At 36.1% G+C, this 18,933-nt stretch overlaps 1 protein-coding gene, 1 long non-coding RNA gene and 1 pseudogene across 2 annotated transcripts; 2 read left to right on the forward strand and 1 right to left on the reverse strand.

The window, feature by feature from the left end:
* Window positions 1-2,071: 2,071 nt before the first annotated feature.
* On the reverse strand, window positions 2,072-7,065 carry LOC115231663 (annotated as a pseudogene).
* A 1,077-nt stretch (window positions 7,066-8,142) lies between these two features.
* LOC115231664 (splicing factor ESS-2 homolog) lies at window positions 8,143-10,948 on the forward strand. The gene is made up of 2 exons (XM_029801637.1): window positions 8,143-8,338; window positions 10,188-10,948. Exons 1-2 carry the CDS (start codon window positions 8,143-8,145, stop codon window positions 10,946-10,948), a joined length of 957 nt encoding a protein of 318 aa, XP_029657497.1.
* A 17-nt stretch (window positions 10,949-10,965) lies between these two features.
* On the forward strand, window positions 10,966-11,235 carry LOC118761946. The gene is made up of 2 exons (XR_004997748.1): window positions 10,966-11,065; window positions 11,096-11,235. It is a non-coding gene; the product is annotated as an uncharacterized LOC118761946 (long non-coding RNA).
* Window positions 11,236-18,933: the final 7,698 nt, after the last annotated feature.

The raw sequence follows: 18,933 nt of genomic DNA on the forward strand, positions 1-18,933 counted from the left end.
CGAAGACGCACTGCGGATCGAGAAACAGTTCCCGCGTAGAATAGAGACCGAGACGTGCTGGAAGAGCTACCTCGCCTCCCTCCGGTCATGCGTCTTCAAGACAATTTTATCGCCGAGCATACGCAAAAATTTCTTGGCTTCTTTACCGACCATAATTAAGAATATATTTCAAAATATGGAAGGGGAAAATAATTAGGATTCACCAAAGGATGCACCGCAAATAGCAAACGAGTTACCTCGCAGGATTGCTATAGATATTCTCTGATATAGCCAGCTGGTTTCCCGGTGGACAAAGGTCTTCTTCCCGATCAGGTTCCCAATTATAGACAGAATCTTCTTACTGTCTGTTATTTTCATAATTTTCATGTTATTTTTATATAATAAATAGTCGAAAATGTCTAAACCTGTCCAACGAGACCAAAAATTATGCGCTAATAGCAAAAAATGTTTATTTTATTCAAAGTGGTTTATTTTATTTAAAGTAGTTCAAATTTTATAATGCAAAAATGGTACCCAGTCTTAAAAAATTAAGAACCGCTGAATTAGACAACTCTCCAAAAAATGGGCAATTACGTTTCTCATTAATAAGACTTCATTTTTTAAAATGAATTTTTATTTATTATTGAATTTTTGATTTGGACAACTGGTAAGAGGTGTCTCTTTAATTTGTCGAATTGGTTTTTTTCCAAAAGTATTTGCTGATCCCCGATCTCGACCTTGCCTTTTAGGCTAATTTTCTAAAATGAGTAAATTTCAATTGCAGATATTATTGAAGATATTAATCATATTATTAAAGAAAAAATATCAAGAATATATCAAGTTGTTGTTAAGAATTATAATAAATATAAATGTGAAGAAAAATAAATTGACTATTTTAAAAGTTTTTGAAAAACATTTTTGGAGAAACATCTGGTTTGGGAGGATAAGTGCTCCAATCATAAATCGGACTGTATAAAGATTCGAGAATTACTTTCCAAAAGCAATAATCCGTACAATAAATTCATATGCACTGGGAAACTCATTGCGTTTGCAGTCCGATAGAAACAGAATTAGTCCATATTCTTCAAAGCGTTTATTAAATTCATTTTTACTCTTTTGGAGACAGCATTAATATTTCAAAGACCACACATTGTTGTTTTTTCTTCAACCAATTATTGAGTCCTCTGGCGTTTAGAATAAGTGTAGAAAACCAGAAAGAGTCACTAATACGAGTATTCGAGAATTTGATATATTCATCAAAAAACCAAATTATGAAAAATATTTACTTACATTTTAAAGCATTAGGGTCACCTAATTCTATTTAGTCACTCTAATATGCTCCAAAAAATAGTTTAAAGACCATCATGAAAATTCTATTACCAATTTATACAATCCTACGAGATAGTCACACAAACTCAATTTTAAAACAGACAAATCATTTTTTCTTTTTAATTAATTTAGTAGCCTGTTTGTTCCGATATTCAGTTACGAGTGAATCATACAACTCGGGACTCACTGGCCTGTAGAAGGCATACTCCATGGTGTACTCCCCCAGTCCCCGAGTCGATGCTCGCAAGTCCACACAGAAACCAAACATTTTATTCAACGTGACTTGAGCTAATATCGTGCACATGTCATCGTCATATCTCTGGTCTGTCACAATTCCCTGACGGTTATTCACAATGTCAAGAAGTCGTTGATAAAACTCAACAGGGGAGTAAACCTCCACGCTCATCACAGGCTCCAAAATATCCCAATTCCCGTAGTTGTAAGCTATCCCTCGACAACCAGACATACCCTGCTGGAATGCTCCCTTTGCAGCAGCAAGGAATGCGATTTCGTTCGAGTCTACTTGGTGGTGGTCTCCGTCAGTCAATTCAAACCTAATTCCAGAGACCCTTCTTCCCAAAAGTGACCCATCCAATGCATTTAAACGAATTCCCTAAAATGATACTCTGAAACTACCCTTTCTATCACAGGAACGAACTGCTTAGGCACATTAGTCCCCACAGTTCTGTCTTTAAACTCAAATTGAGTATAATCATCTCTCCCCAGAGGCTAAAAATGACTAAAAGTGAACTTCTACCACAAAAGTCCCAATAACCCGACCATACTGTCCAGCTCCTCCAGTCTGCTGTTTATGTAGGTAATCCACCCTAATCTCAGAACACTAAAAATAACTCGATCGGATCTCTGAGTGTCTCCAGGAAGGATACGAGTGGTTTTCCTAATTCAACCTTAGTGTTATACTCTCGTTCCATTCTCTCAAGAGTCAAATAATGGGGTCACCTGAGCGTATATCTCAATGTGGAGTTCTCCCATTCCTGAAACAACTGCTTCCTTGTTCTCCACGTCGTAGTTGTAATGAAAGGTCGGGTCCTCCCGAGTGAAGCGATTTATTGCCTTGGAGAAACTCGCAAGCCGATTGCTGTCGACAGGACGAATGGCCATCGAAACCACAGGAGTGGGGACGTGCATATTTTCCAAATAAATTATCTCCTGTTTTGGATTGAGGGATGTGAAAGTGTCCCCACTGTAGCAATTTACTCCAAAAAACGTGACAATGTCCCCGGCATATGCCTCGTCGATGTCCTTCCATATCAATAAAAACAAAACGTGCATTTCACTTGCATGCATTCGCCCAATACGCCCAATCCTTATTTTCCCACCATCTCTGGTGTTATATACAGTGTCCCCTCTCCTGACACCCCCCTGGTATATCCTCACATATGTCAGTTGTCCGTACCGACCCGCCTGGAGTTAAAAACACGGAAACCTCCAGTTTGAAGGCCATTCCGACAAACAAATTTTGGTTATTTCGAGACGAATTTAACAAAAAACTTGTCGCGGTGTCTGATTCTGATCGTCGAAAGGCATAATTCTTGATTTGTGAGGGGTCTGGGAGGTATTCGATGATAGCATCGAGGACTTCTTGTACGCCCTTATTCCGAAGAGCAGTGCCAAATAACACAGGTACCATCTGTCGGGAAATACAACATTTTCTTATTCCTGCCTAAAATAAATTAACTCTCATTATTTAATTAAATTTAATAAACTCAATATTTTAAATAAATAATATATTTTTGAAATACGTTTAAAATATCATGTGGGACAAATTTTTCCTCAATAAACAGCTCAGCGACAGAATCGTCAAATTGAGCCACAGTCTCAATTAGGTTGTATCTGGCTTCCTCAGCTTCTTGGGAATACTCGTCTGGAATTGCCCTCCTTGTGACCTTGATGCTGTGGAAATGAGCAATCAGCACAAATACAACCCACACTGTCCTTCAAAATAAACACTCTCTTGCTTCACAAGATCTATGACTCCAACATGAGCATGTTCTACCCCCATTGGAATTTGCAAAGGAATAACTGGTAATTTTAATTTATTTCTAAATAAATAATATTAATTAATTTATAATTAATTATTTTAATAAATGTTGTTTAAACCTCAAGTCTTGTAGTGTCCTCGTTGCATTGGCACCTTTTCTGTCAAGTTTGTTGACAAACACAAAGAAGGGGACTTGATATCGTTTCAACTGCCTGTAAACAGTATATGTTTGACTCTGGACTCCCCCTACTCCACAAACAACTAGGATTGCCCCATCCAATACTCTTAAAGCACGTTCAACCTCCACAGTAAAGTCCACGTGGCCTAAAAATGGGTCAAATTTCTAACCAGGCGTGTCAATTACATTAATATTGGCATTTTTCCACATCAAATATGTCGTGGCTGACTGTATTGTTATTCCACGTTCTCTTTCCAAGTCCATAAAGTCCATTGTAGCACCCACTTTGTCACGTCCTTCACCTAATTGGATTAAACATTCAATTTGTGATAAATAATGAAATGTGATGTTACTTCATGCATTTCTTGTATTATTCCTGTGTAGAAAAGTAGTCTTTCGGTTAGAGTTGTCTTTCCTGAGTCAATGTGAGCGGATATGCCGACATTTCTTATTTTGGAAAGGTCGTGGATTACGTTCTTTATGGGGTTTGTTTAATTAAAATTGATTACAGAATCTTTTAGACGAGCAGAATAACCACGGAATGTTGAGTTTTTAATAATTGACTTTAAATATTAAATTTTTTATACTTTCAATCTGACAGCTACACGTGACGATAACCTCATTGATGCAGTTAAATATTTTATTGATGTATTTTAATTAGTTTATTTTGAAAATAGATTTATTTACCTTATTTTATCTGTTATTATATTTAAAAAAATGTTGAATTAAAACGTCCGAATGTCTTCACGGCTATTGGTACAAATATGTTAATTTCTGGCCATGGACGAGTATTTATTTCTTTTTTTTAGCACATTAGAAAATCCCGCAGATGCCAGGACGCAGGTCACTACACTATTAAGCTCAGAGTTGCGAGGGAATCGGCCAGCGGTATAACGGGAAGATAGCGAGTGTAATCCTAAAGCAGGGGTGGCCAACTTTTTTCACCGGCAAGGTACTTTTCATATTGCGATTTTTTGGCGATTGGCTTATATATTTTAATAACAAAATTTTTATTTTATGATTAAAAGTTGATGGGATTTTTGGCATTGTAATTCTTTTACGATTATTTCGAATAATGTATACTTTTTTCAGGTGAATTCACATTGGCTATTATTGGTCGACAGGTTTTGAGAGAAATTAATTCCCCATCAAGCCAATTTTTTACTGTTGTAACAGACACAGACATTGAATAATTATTTCGTATTTTCTCCGCACATTCTTTCAAAGTGATCTGAGGATCAGCTTCAATCCAACTGATTAATTCATTTATAATTATTTTATTTTTTTTGAATGTCCTTTACCTCTTCTTGGATGTCTTTCTTTATCTTTATTTTCAATCCAATGATAAGCTGTTCTCAAATTCACTCCAAGAGAAGACATAGAGACTGCCAATCGCCAAAATTTTCATGTGTTTCAATTATTATTTTTTTGTATCATCACTGTACTTTCGATATCTTGTTTTTTCAGTCATCAAACAATTTTCGATGTATTTTGAAAAAAAATTTTGGTACTTTTGTCGAACCTCGCTTTTTTTGAAGAATTAAAATTATAATTATTTTTAGTTGACAAAATACATTCCAAGGTAATGAATATCCAAATTTTGTTTGAATTCAGATAGTATATATTTAGTTTGTCTATCTTGTTTCTTCCTAAATATATGGATGACTGTGCATTTGTCGGGTGCCTTTTACTTCAGTGACTTGATCAATCTCCGCTGTACATGATCAATCTCGAAGATGCCCTGATCTATTTGTTATTAGGATATCATCAACGCAGATAATTAAACAACAGGCATCATTGGCTAGTTTTTTAATATCAGGCACATTAATATTGAATAACAGAAGACCTCTGTGGTACCTCTTTCTTCAGTGGAACAGGCTTCGATACACTATATTTTTTATTTTTCTATTTTCTTTATATAAGGATTCAAATGTGGGCAGTTTCAATGAAGGATTAGTTTCATACTCTCTTAAAATTTGAATCTAAACAGTTACTATCTAATTATACCTCATTCCCTATTTTGAAATCATATTTTCACACGTGACCTTCCATCTGTTTACTTATTATTTTTAATTGTAAAGAATTCATGTCTGGAAAAGTAAAATTAAAAGTCCATCTTCAACAAACGATGCTCATTATTTGTAATTAAATTCTAGTATTTCATGAATCACGCTGTTAATTTTAGAAATACGCCTTTATTTAACATGAATAAGATGTTTTGACTTCTTATCGTTAAAAGTTGTAAATCTTCAAGAATTTGGAATGTAATTTGCTATCTTTTTTCTACGTCGGCTTCCAGGAATTAAGTTTTCTCAGTTCTACTTCTTTTACTCAAACTGAATGAGCTCTCAGAATACTTCTCTGAGGCCTTGATTTTCCAGCGATTCCTTTAGTCCAAAGAGGTTGGGACAAAATCTTCTGCTTAAATACTTTACGCAAACAATGTTCAAAGTCGGACCAACTCCAGCTGACCTCACTAAACTGTACTTGTCAGCCGGATACTGGCTTAAAGCATTCCTTATCCCAAGCACGGGATTATTACTGGACGATGAATCCTTACGGATCGGTATCTATTTACCCTTGGGCTTGGATATCTGCCAGCCCCACCCTTGCCCGTGCGGGTTTACAATTTCGTCGAACGGCTTACACGCCTTGTCGTGTAAGAAAAGTCCCGGTAGAAATCCTCGCCATACTCAAAACTCAATGACGTTGTCGGGAGGACTCTAAAGTCGGGTTGAGTATTCCGGTTTCTTTGAGTTTCCCCCTTTGCTTTCGAAACTTCAGGAATCGTAGGCAAGGCCGCGACTCAACTCCTCAGTGACATTGGTAGGAGAAAGACGAAGTGGCTCTATCAGCAAATCTCAATCGCAGTGCTCCACGGAAACTGTTATTAATACGCAGTGCGGCGTCGTTAAACTGACCCTTAAGCTCTCGAGGACTCTTTCAGCCACTTACCCTAGCTAGAATCTAACCTTTTCTATTTATAAATATATATAATTTTTTGTAAAAAATTTGTTTTATCATCTGTCACATTTTGGTTAGTTGATATTTAAATTGATGTACTTCTAAATGGCTCTTATATTAGACTTTAGGATTATTCTGGGTGAATATTTTTCATTTAATTACAATAAATTTTATTTTTATTTAATTATTATTAAATTAACTAAATAGAATTTTCTCAAGCTTGTTGTTAGTGATGGAGTCTAAGCCGAGCCGCAGGGTCGCATATTATTATGATGGTGTCCTCACTAATCATTAAAATTAAGACAACGTCGGTAACTACTACTATGGGCCCAATCACCCAATGAAACCCCAGAGAATCCGCATGGCTCATGCCCTAATCCTCAACTATGGAATATACAGAATGATGAACATTTTTGTATATATTTTCCCTTCAGTCACTTCTAGCGACCACGAAGGGCCACTGCCGATGAAATGAAGAGTTTCCACAACGTCGAATATGTGGACTTTTTGAATTCCATCCGTCCTGATAACTCTTCGGACTTTTCAAAGCAAATGTCCTCATGTTTTATTCTATTCTGACTTTTAGTCTCCGTTGGAGAAGACTGTCCTCCATTTTTTGGGCTTTTTGAATTTTGTCAGATTTCGGCTGGAGGCTCGATTGGTTTTTTCCTTAAAAAATCAAATTTTAGCCGCCGCCGCCAAATTGAACCACAAACAATGCGACATTTCCATCAATTGGAGTGGCGGACTTCACCACGCTAAAAAAAGCGAGGCTGCGGGTTTTTGCTACATAAATGACATTGTCCTTGGAATATTGGAACTTTTGAAGTTTTTCCCGTCGTTTTTACTCCAAGGCATCACAAGCGTGTTTTGTACATTGATATCGACATTCATCACGGGGATGGAGTGGAGGAAGCTTTTTTTACAACTGACCGAGTGATGACAGTGTCCTTCCATAAATACGGGGAGTACTTTCCGGGGACAGGAGACTTGAAGGTAGGGAGGTGTTGAGTCATTTCGAGGATATTGGTGCTGGTCCAGGACGGTACTATGCTTTGAATTTCCCCTTAAGAGACGGAATCGACGACGAGACATATCAGACAATTTTTGAACCAGTTGGTTATAGAATTCTATTGCAGATAGTGACCCAAGTCATTGGATTCTACCAACCGGAGGTGATTGTCCTCCAGTGTGGGGCTGACTCACTAACAGGGGATAGACTTGGTTGTTTCAATTTGACTTTGAAGGGTATAAATCAAATTTTAGTCATTTGTAGGACATGGACATTGTGTTGAGTTTGTGCGTAAGTTCAACATCCCGATGATGGTGTTGGGTGGTGGTGGTTACACTGTCCGTAATGTAGCAAGAGCATGGGCCAACGAAACCGCAGTCATTCTCGACAAAAAACTTTCCAATGGTGAGAGTTGGAGGCATTGTGGTAGAACTGCCTTACAACGATTACTACGAATATTACGGCCCCGATTTTAAACTTAATATATCTCCCTCGAACATGTTAAACCAGAACACGCGGGACTACCTCGATAAAATAAAGTATATGAGTGGAATTAGTCCAGGGAACATTTGTATGAGAATATGAGGAGAATCCCTAATGTGCCTTCAGTGCAAATGCAGAGTTGGTGTATAGTGGTCGAGTTTAGACATTCCTGACACTTTCATGGGTGATGTCGAGATGGATGAGGATAGAGGTGACCCCGATGTGAGGATATCGAGTATTCCCGATCTGTTTAGTATCCTAGTAATGCAGAGTGACAAGATGATTCAGAATGATGCGGATTTGTACGATCATGAGGACATTGATGAGAACAATCGGGATAATTCTGATTTTAAGAGTGTTCCCGCCAAGAGACCTCGGTTGGATAGTGAAGGTTGATGGTTTCTTTTGGAATCTTTTAGATGATGTAATCGAGGTTAATGATTAGTCGGCTTAATTTGTTTATTCCATTTGATTTTTCTATGTGTTGCCATATATTCTATTATTTGTAGCAGGGATTAGGTTTTCCGGTGTTCGGAAATTTTCCTCGTTTAAAAGTAAGGACTACTGCTCCTGAAAATTCTTGAGGGAGTGTCTTATTATATTCCAGTTAGGCAAAATTCTTTTTCTGTAAAATCGTATTTAGTACTCGGATTAGACCGATAGTAATTAGAGAAATAAGTAAATGTCGTATTTGTTAATACACATGCCAAAGCTCATAATGTTTTGAAAGTGAGTAAATTTTTTGGCATCTGAATTATAAATAATTAACTTGGACAGCTACGCCACTTCCATCTTTTTGGACCTAATTAGTTTACGAAAACGGAAATGAATATGATCGGAGTAGAAAAACTTCATAAACACAATCTCCAATTCTGGAAATAGATCTATCAAAAGCCTTTGAATTGGTTAACAGGAAAAAACTGATGACAGTGCTAAAACGAATTATTGACGGACCGAGTCAAAGAATGACTCAAATTCTTTTATCTAACACAGAGCTCCTTGTGAGAGTTGGAAAAACCTACTCAGGAAATTTGAAACAAACACAGGCACTACTCAGGGAGACTCCCTATCTCCGCTAGTATTCGCAATCTACTTGGAGGCTGCAATGAGGGAACTGAGACTATTATACCAAGAAAAATAGAAAAAGTGATTTATGCCAATGATGTCAACCTAATCTTTGAAGACAAAGAACTGAAATTTTACTAGAAAAAGCATCAGATATACTTTGAAAATGGTTTCTCACCGTAAACAAAAAAAAAGCAGAATGGTCAGAAATAAGACAAATGAACAAATTTCTCGAAAAGAAATGGAGGAACACTAAGAAACTTAGCTCTCTCTTAGGAGACAGTGCAGACGACAAACTCAGCATTACACAGGCTGAAAAACCTATGGCTAAAACGGAAAAGGAAATAACATAAAACATCGCAATGGAGGATTAATGTAGGACGTAGGACGCTTTCGTGGAACCACCATCCTGATCGTTTTACAAAACGATCTGAAAACCGTTAAGAAAATATTTGCATCTGGTGACAATCTTGAATCTCTGAGAAACCTAGCTAAAAACAGGAGAACTTGGAGTAATCTAATTAGTTCACTAATATTTTTTGCTGCACATGCGGGGTTATAAACATTATGGCTCTCGTGAAAGTGCTAATAATTTCTTTAATAATGCATTCAAAAAATCTTCCCAATAATTTTTTTCTACGCCAAATATACTCTGAAAAGTTAGCTTTTCCCATTTGTCCGACTTTCTTGTTAATTTCTTCCCTTCGATGTATTTATTTATTAACCCAGAAAACCACCGTCATAGCCAAAAAATAACAAAATTCAGATGATCATAGGCTCCCTCAGCAGTTCTCGCAACCATTCCAAATGTTCCGACGTACCCCGCTAAATATCCAGTCTTTCTAGATCCAGGATTTTCCTCAACATCTCCGGAAATGATGAGTCGCCACCAAGAAAGCGCCCGAACTTGGAGAAAGTGCTGTCCAGGAAAGATCCTCTGAATGGATGTTGATAAATGGTTCTTTTTGGATACAATTTAAAATTATATCTACGCAATCAGACGAGCGCTAGTCTCGACAAAAACCACATGCTTTCGATTTTTAGATTTTAATCTTAATAAAAAATAATTTAGGTCTGTAAATTATTTTTATTTTAATTTTTTAAAAATAAGATAATTTAAATAGTTTTTCTTTTATAATTGCTCTTGTTGTCTTGCATTATGGTTAATATTAAAGATGAAGATACATACATTCGAGTAACCTTTATATCGATTACTCCTAAGGAAATTGAACACATCATCGAACGTGATTATTTCCCTGGAGTAGAAATGCCCAACGACATCTCATACATAGAACCAATGACTCCTGCGGATCTACCAAGTTCAAGAAGATTGTCAACAGGAAAATTAGATCTGACAAACCAATCAACCATCCCAAAACACCCAAAGTCTCTCTCTTTGTCCCTGGATGACTATTTATTGAAAAATCAAAGTGAAGATAACGTAGTTTTCTCTCAAATGCTCAAATCTTCCAATGCAGAGAGAGAACGTCACCGGGCAATAATGATCGAGCCAGGAAAGCCAATTCCAGCCCTAACAAACCCCCTCCACTTCGTCCCAGACGGATCTGAATTAACTAACGAGGAAAAGTCCCAGCACGAGCAAACAAAGCAAATAATATGCAAAAATTCGACTCGTTTTTCTGCGGATTTTGTGAGACAACAAAACCGACGAAGCACAGTGGCAGAAGGAACTTTATTGGACAATTCCAGAAAGTCTTTGAGTGGACGAATAGGACCAGATGGGCGGGAAATTATTGTATCGGAAGGGGTGGGAAGAAGTGGATATCTCCCTACACCTTCGCCTGTTCCTGGTAATTTGTGTTTGTTGACTGATTTAGGTGTTGGTGAGTCGCCGATTTTGTGTTGGGGACAAATAGACGGGACCCCGATGAGATTGGCAGGATCGACACCAATTCGAGAATTTAAGGTATTCTAGCGAGTAAGGATTGTTGTAGATTCCCGAGATTCCTCTCAGAGATAAAATTGGATTTGATTTATGCAATCAAGCAAAGAAGGAAAAGCAACGAAAGAGGGAACTCAGTTCTATCAATTCGTTTTAATTTGAATGGGTGACTTTGCCTAGTTCGAAGAGGAGTTCTTCTATTCGGAACTCTTTCGAGTCGTTTTCTCCGGCGGCCAGAAATTTGTTTATGAACAGAGTTTCCAGTTCTCGACGGTTTGTTTTTATTTTTATCGTAGACAAACGCCCCTCTTAAAAAACGTCAAAAAGGACTAATTTTGTTTTTAATAAATGATTTTAAGTTTCTTACCTATTTTGTTTTAAATTATTTTTGAAAAGTAGGAGAGGACGGTTGTTTTTATTTATTTGGACAACGTCTATCAAACCAGGTAATAACAGTAAGGATCTATTTCCAATGCAGACGGGAATAAACTTAATTTTTTTGACGCCTTTGTGGACTCAATTTTAGTCATTTAGGAAAAAATTAGTTAATCAAATTATTTATGTAATATAAGTGTGACTTCATATATTTTGATTTATAGAGATAAGTTGTCAGCAGAATTATAACTTTTTGACATGTGTTAAAATAATACAAACAAGGCAAGACCATTACGCAATAATGTGAGTGCTTGGTTTGACTTCTAAGGACTTCTAGATCTCAGACCCTGGGACATCGTCGTCTCAGGCCGATCATGCGGGCAGGATCGAACCTTTCAGTAGGATCTCCCTCGTTTGGATCGGCGATCACGGGGATTATAATAATTAACTGGCTTTACCCGTGTTTGGTCTTTAATAAATAAATAATCAGTATATAGAAATATATAATAGGTCTTAAAATCAAATCAGTTTATGAAAACACGAGTTCAAATCCCCAAGAAAGGTTCTGAGTCGATTTAAAAATATAAAAATAAAAACAGCTATAAATTAAATATAGTGCACTGACATCCATGGACAAAATTTTTCTATATTTGTACTCGGCACAGATAATCTATAACGAAATCACCCAGAGGCCTAAGCCAAAGAGTAAGTGGAAGGAGAACATTTACGAAGATAGTTGCAAGAAAGACCGAGCTGGAAGCGCTGACTGAGCAAATTTGTAATGTGAGTAAAGGGGTCCCTCTTGGTGCGTACTTTACTTCGTCAGGAACAAGCTGCCAAATGGGACATCAACGAGTTAAGGCGTGTCCGGGCAGAGAGGGAGGAGCTGATTCTCGTTTATCAGAAGAAGCTCTCAACTCATGAGTCTCGGTGTCAGCGCAGGCGAGAGAACAACCTGTTTGAGTTTAATCGCAGGCTGTTCTATCGACGGTTGCACGGAGAGACGAAGGAGGGTACCCAGCAAACGGCAGAAATGCTTGATACATGTGGGAGTATGTGGAAAGCACGTCCTCGCAAGCGTATTTCGTTTCCGTTTTGTAGATCCGATGCTCCCTTGATGACCTAGTCTTGTGATGTTTCTGACATCCGCAAGAAGTTCGATGAGGCAGTAACCCGTCTCTCTGACTGGAAGACATTTGGGATCGATAAGGTGTATAATTTCTTTCTAAAAAATTGCAAACCAATCCATGATTGCATGTGTCGAGCAATAGAACAGTTTACACTTGATCCTGGCTCGATTCCAGAGTGGTTATGTACTGGAGTCACTTATTTGATCCCCCATAGTAAATACCCCTTCCGCTCCAACAGATTATCGTCCGATAACGAAAAGTCAAAATACTCGGAATAACCTATGATACCTCCCTGTCATTTTGCCAGCAAATTGAAAACCTGACTTATAAATATAAAATAAATGCCCTCGCTTACTCACAGGAATTGATTTTAAACAAAAAAAAGAAAGCCTAAAATATTTTGCCTTAGCAAGTATAATAAAAAAACATCAAATTTGCAATCTCACGACAATACCAACCCTTGATAGGAACATCAAAAACACGCCAGAACTACATTAGAGTCGTACTTAAACGCATTCACTAACAAAAAAGCAACGCATTCCAAAGTGTCACATAAGTTTTATATAATTTTCTGACAATTCCCTCCCACGTTAACACAATCGGAATGATTTTAATTTTTCGAATTATATTTCCCCCCCAGTAGATCATATTTGTGTCTGTAAAAAACAACATGAAACTTTTGCCTTCGTGATATTATTTCCCTTAACAGCCATTCCAAATACATTGCAATATCAACAACCGTGATTAATCTTCATCACAAAGTATTTAAATAACAGAGAGTGTAAATATTTGTGGTTAATCTTCATCAAGAACGATTCTTTTGGGGTTTGTTTTATTTGTTGTACCTCCACTTCTAGACTCAATATTTATTTTATATTTCAATAAATAGAAATTCACTGAAATTATCTGCTATTTGTATTAGGATTAAACACTAAGTATAAACACAAACAATCGTTGGATTTTATTCTAAATTTTGTTAATATTTTAATATTCAACCCCAACACAAGTAAGTACACCTTTCCTCCACTACGTTTAATATCCCTTACTCTAATGACTTCAACCTTAAAGACCGTCGAAAAAATCTTGATACAGCTGAAAACTACTTACAATGTAAAATTGACCCAATAAATAATTCAAACGTGTAAGTCAAAGGGAAAAAATTAAACCTTTTGAAACATTAGATTTATTTATCATCATCCAGCAAATCAAAACTGATTTTCAGTACAAATATATTCTCTCTTTGTAATTACAAATTGCCAAACCTTATAAATTTGGAAATAAGGCATTTCGCTGCTCCGAGTCTCGCCTACTTTGGAGTACTGGAGTCTTGAACAGTTCAAGCTAGAGGTTTTGTTATGAATAAGTTTGAACACAGTAGATAACTTCCGTCATTATCTTAGTCTACGATGTCACAACAATTTTGTGAAATAACTAGATTATCAAAAATACCAAAAAAACCTTTTCTTATTTTGTTTGATGTTTTGTGTATTATTGTATATGTCAGAAACAAATTTGTTGAGTTTTGGACAAAAAAATAAAATAAATAATTACTTAACTTTTTTTCCACAGTACTTTACTTCTCAGCTGCGTTAGGCAAATTTACTCTTATAATCATCTTCTGTTTAATTGTTCTCACTTATCTATTGAAGTGACACACACTTCGATGAGCAATATTAAATTCGCTTTTAGTCGATATCAGGCTTGTTATATTGTATTTTTAGTTTAGTTATGATTGTAATACCGACCCGAATTTCTGCAAATCTATTTGACATAATACACTGCACAAAGTGATTTTTCAATTTCTTAGACTTTTTCATTCTAAATTGCGACATAAATGCATTTGAATACACCCAAAATCTCAATATGCTTTCTGATTTAATCAAAATTTAACATCCTATTTTATTACTTTCTATAACAAAATTGCTGCTTTTCTCAACAAGATTAACTTTCGCCTTTCTAAGTTGGCTTTGAAGTTCAACATGTTTTTCTATGCCTTAAAATTAACCGATAAACTTTCTCTCTAAATGTAGATACTTATTTTATAGGCTGGCTTCGTGTCTATTTTTATGTCAACCAATAGCTTTCTGACATATTTCCAGATTGAGAATACCGATATAATAGTTAAACCGTGAAAGAGCATGCTCATTCATTGCTCTAAGTAGATTGATTGCACTTGGTTTGAATTTTAATAGTCTTCCAATATGGTGTTCCATTTCTTATTTAATATTTTGAGTACATCCTCTTTAATGACTTCACTGCATCTGTCTTCTAGCACTTTCAAATAACGATAGCTATTTAGTCTATCAATCAATACAGTTTCATTTCTTAATAAATAACAGTCAGACAACGGAACAGAATTCAAAAATTCTCATGTGACAAAAGTATGTGAAGAGTTTTGTGTTCGACAAATACATGGAAGACCAAACAATCCCCAGAGTCAGGGAATTGTTGAACGATTTAATCAGACGGTCACAAGGAGCCTTTCAAAAATTATAAGTTTGGATGACACCAAAGAGTGGGTAAAACACATAAGAAAGACTGTGTTTTTGTACAATCAAACATCTCATTCATCTACAGGTGAATTATTTGTCTTAAATTTTTTGCAGGCGTTAGCCCCTTTGAGAGATATCGTGGAATTCCTGGATTCAATACTGTTTCAGGAAATACTGATATAGAGGCAGCTGAACTTCAATACACTCCCGAAACTAACAGTAAATGTTTTAAATTCACCTAAAGATGAATTCGAATTCAACTTCCCAAAAGTTAACTTGGATTCTCCATATTATAAGAGAATGAACAGGAAGATTGGAGTGCATGTGTCTAAATATGAATTAAACATTGGAGACATTGTATTTATTTTATAATTACTTAAAAGGTTCGCATTCAAAAAGATTATGGGACGAATCCTTCCTTGAGATTAACCAGGTTTGAACATCCATACGGGGATCCATTCACTATTGTTGCAAAATTGTCTAACAATTTTGTCAATGTGAAAAATAGTGATGGATCAGTAATGAAAGTACATGCCAAACGACTCAAGAAGTTAGATAACAGTCAGAAATAATAATTGTCCTTGATCTATCAATAAAATAAGTTATTTTGACATTGATTGACATTGAGTAAATTTGATTGGTGGCGTCTAGCGCTCGGTCGCTCGCTCGGCTCGCGACATAATAAATCTCATAAAAAACCAATCAAAAAATTTAGTAGCAGGATCATTCGGTAGTGTCCATGTACTAGGTATATTCCGCATTTTTGTTTGGTCTCTTGTGAACATCCGATGTCAGCGCGATATTTGTCCATGTTACAAAGAGCTTGCTGTTTCCAGGGCTGGCAGAGCCTACGAACGTTGAAAGATAGAATAAATAGCTCACCCGGTTGTAGTGTGTGTGTTTTAGACATAGTTCAGGAGAGGCACGTCACCACCTCAATCAAAAAAACCCGTCTTAATGTATAATTTATCTACATGGGGCATTTCTGATACCGAACTAAGGAATATTGACTTCTTTCACAGAAAACAACTTGGTGTCCTAAATGGAGTACACTGGCCTCAGAAAATCATCCCTCTACAGGCTCAGAAACTCGGTGCCAATCAGCCGTAACATCATAGACGGTCGCTGGAGACAATTCGGACACGTTCTAAGAATGGACCCAACCTGCCTACCAGGCCATGGAAAAATACTTCCTGTCGGATGCACCAAAATTCCGTGGACGACCCTGAACAACACTGCCGGCCTGTCTGCAATACGACCTAACTTGCGAAAGGGAAAACACTAAACAACTGCGATGACCTGGACGAACTCTGCAGGCAGGCCCAAAACCGCGGGAAGTAAAAAACGATGGTTAAGAAGATTATATCGTCTGTGGCATGTGTAGGAATATGACTTATTCTGTTCATATTTCTACGAAAATTGCTATAATAATTTTTTATCTTACAAGTCGAATAAGGTACAGTAAATATTTAAAGTTGAAGCCGAAAATTTTGTTTTTGTTTGGTAAAGTTTATTTTTGTAGTTGTTTTTTAATTAAGCAGATCATCTGTATTAACAGGTTTTTTGAAGTGATGATGTTATCGCTTATTTTGTCAACTAATTTTTCTTTTTGATTTTTAGTGAAATGATCTTTAGCAATTCGGGACTATATAGTGCCCACAATAAAAATAGGTTTGCTAAATTTAACTAAAACTATCTAAATTTTGTCAGGCACAAACAATAATCATGATGCAAAGAATGCAAAGACAGTGGAAAGGAGTCGTTTGTGTTGATCAACATACACCTCCAAAACTTTATTACAGTTTTCCGTATAGGTGGGGAGTTTTTATAGGCCCAGTTCCCATTTCTGTCAGCCTTCTACCGTCCCTGACAGAACTTGATTTGTTTTTCAACAAGATTCTGCGTAATGAAAAGTTCTGGATTTGAACTCACGACGGCCGTACACCAGAATCCCAAGCATACTCTTCAGCCAAAAAAATTGGTCAATACATTGAACCATAGTTTTTCTACTCTTGTGCTTCACGGAGACCGCTTTTATCTTGGACATATTCGAGTAAAATCAAGGAGCATTGACAGCATATTTTCTCTCATAAAGTAGGTCAAATAAGTCACGGAACGCCTATCCTTTTTTTAATTTGACATGTTTTATAATGATTACTATTTTTGATATCTTTTATAACTTTTATAATGAAATCATGTATTCTTTTCAACCTTTTTTCTATTAATTATTTTCACGAATTTCAAATAAATATCATTGAAACTGCACTTTAATTAAAAAATGTCAAATTTTATGTGGGAAAAAGTGATGGGACTATCAAAGAAATATGGATTTTTATCTTTTATATCTTTTAAATAGACTTCCCATTCAGGGGATGTAGGTCTCTTGTTTAGAACACGTGTTGATTCCCGGTCGGATATATTGTTTTTGTAAAAGTTCAATTTTAAAAAAAAAGATATGAAGGTTGTATGAATGATTATCTTTTGTTAGCTTCTTTTTTTAAAATAATTGATTAGCCGTAATTTCAGTGAAATTGATTAATAGATTCTGATTAGTATAAATACACTTTCATTTTTTGTTCATATTAAAATGATCATGCCGAAGAGAAAATAGCATTTTTTTGACCTGAAACAACGAGTTGTACCGGCCTGCCAAAGAGATAAAAGTTATGGAGAGATTTCCAAATTGCTGATATTACCCCAAAGTACTGTTTGGAATATTATTATCCGATTGAAACAAGACGGAACTGTCATTAATCGACCAAGATCAAGTAATATATTTGCTATTTCCAGGTAGGGTTTTCCAACTTAAAAATAAGCAGGGTATCATATTAAAATTATAAAATTTAATTATTCGTTCTATTCAAATATAACTTTAAAGTGAAAAAAGAAGCAATTCTAAGTAAGACACACAAATGCAGCGAACTGCAAAATTCCTATAGAACTCAATATCCAGAGCACCCATATTATCCAAAACATTGTGACCAGTGAAAAACATACATCTCTGAGGATTAGCACACTGTAGTTTCCCCCGATCGAATTCATACGATGTCTGAATTCCTCCCAAAAATACATGATAATAGAAAAGTATAAAAACCACCGTAAATAAGAAGGAATTGAATTAACTGGGATAAAATATCCAGAAAAAAGAAGCATAGGTGTAGTCATAACAGGGGCTAAGAACACTCCAGTCTAAGTAATAAACCCACATAAACATACTTCCATAGAACAGCTAGTTCCAATCAGCAGACCCAACGACTGCGAGACCAATCCAGTTAGAATACAAATAGTAAGATATAATATAAATCGAAATCCATCACTCGACTGTGCAGTCATCCAGTATATAATCGTCCCGTACATCACAAAAAGAATGATCTAAATATACCACCACATTCCACCTGTAGAGGAATATCTGCAAATGTCTTGGCCATATAACAAGAGAATAGTGGATACCACGAATTCAACTGTTCTCTCAATAATACTTCTCTTTCACTGGGACTATTATACTAATTAAGATTGTTACAAGATAAAACAGTCGGCATTAGGGAGAGATCCATTATAAACATGATTGAAATGAACTTTAAGGAAGAATTCATTAAAGTTGAGTCATTCTTAGTTCCCACATTTAAATAAAGCAGTCCAACAACTATGGCCAACCCCAAATGTGATATCAATCGAAGACAATGCCTGAAATACTTTTTGAGTAAATATAAACCAACCGAGTCTTGAAAAAAACATTTGGTTGTTCTGATTAGAAAGATATAAAACTGATATATAAAAGATGTAGGAAAATGTTGCATTTTCTCTAATATTATCAAATTATATAACTTTTGACCGCATTTTTGAATTGCCTGAAGCTTGACTGTTACTAAAAACAGAGCGACGTTGAGCAGCTAAATATAAACAAAGTACAGTCTAACCCCGGCTGGGGCATCAAAGTGCCCCGAAAGCGGCGGTGCCCTTTCAAACAGGGGCCTGGTTCAAACTATTGAATTATTTGAATAATATTAAAAAAATTCAAAAT

The sequence above is a fragment of the Octopus sinensis genome, unplaced genomic scaffold (genome assembly GCF_006345805.1).
Source record: "Octopus sinensis unplaced genomic scaffold, ASM634580v1 Contig18749, whole genome shotgun sequence".
Classification (NCBI taxonomy): domain Eukaryota; kingdom Metazoa; phylum Mollusca; class Cephalopoda; order Octopoda; family Octopodidae; genus Octopus; species Octopus sinensis.

Excerpts from the sequence above, each read along its gene's own strand:
- LOC115231664 (XM_029801637.1), top strand. The coding sequence starts at position 8,143 with ATGGATGAGGATAGAGGTGACCCCGATGTGAGGATATCGAGTATTCCC. Across the intron at positions 8,339-10,187 it reads ACCTCGGTTGGATAGTGAAG|ATGAAGATACATACATTCGA; the intron begins GTTGATGGTTTC and ends TTAATATTAAAG.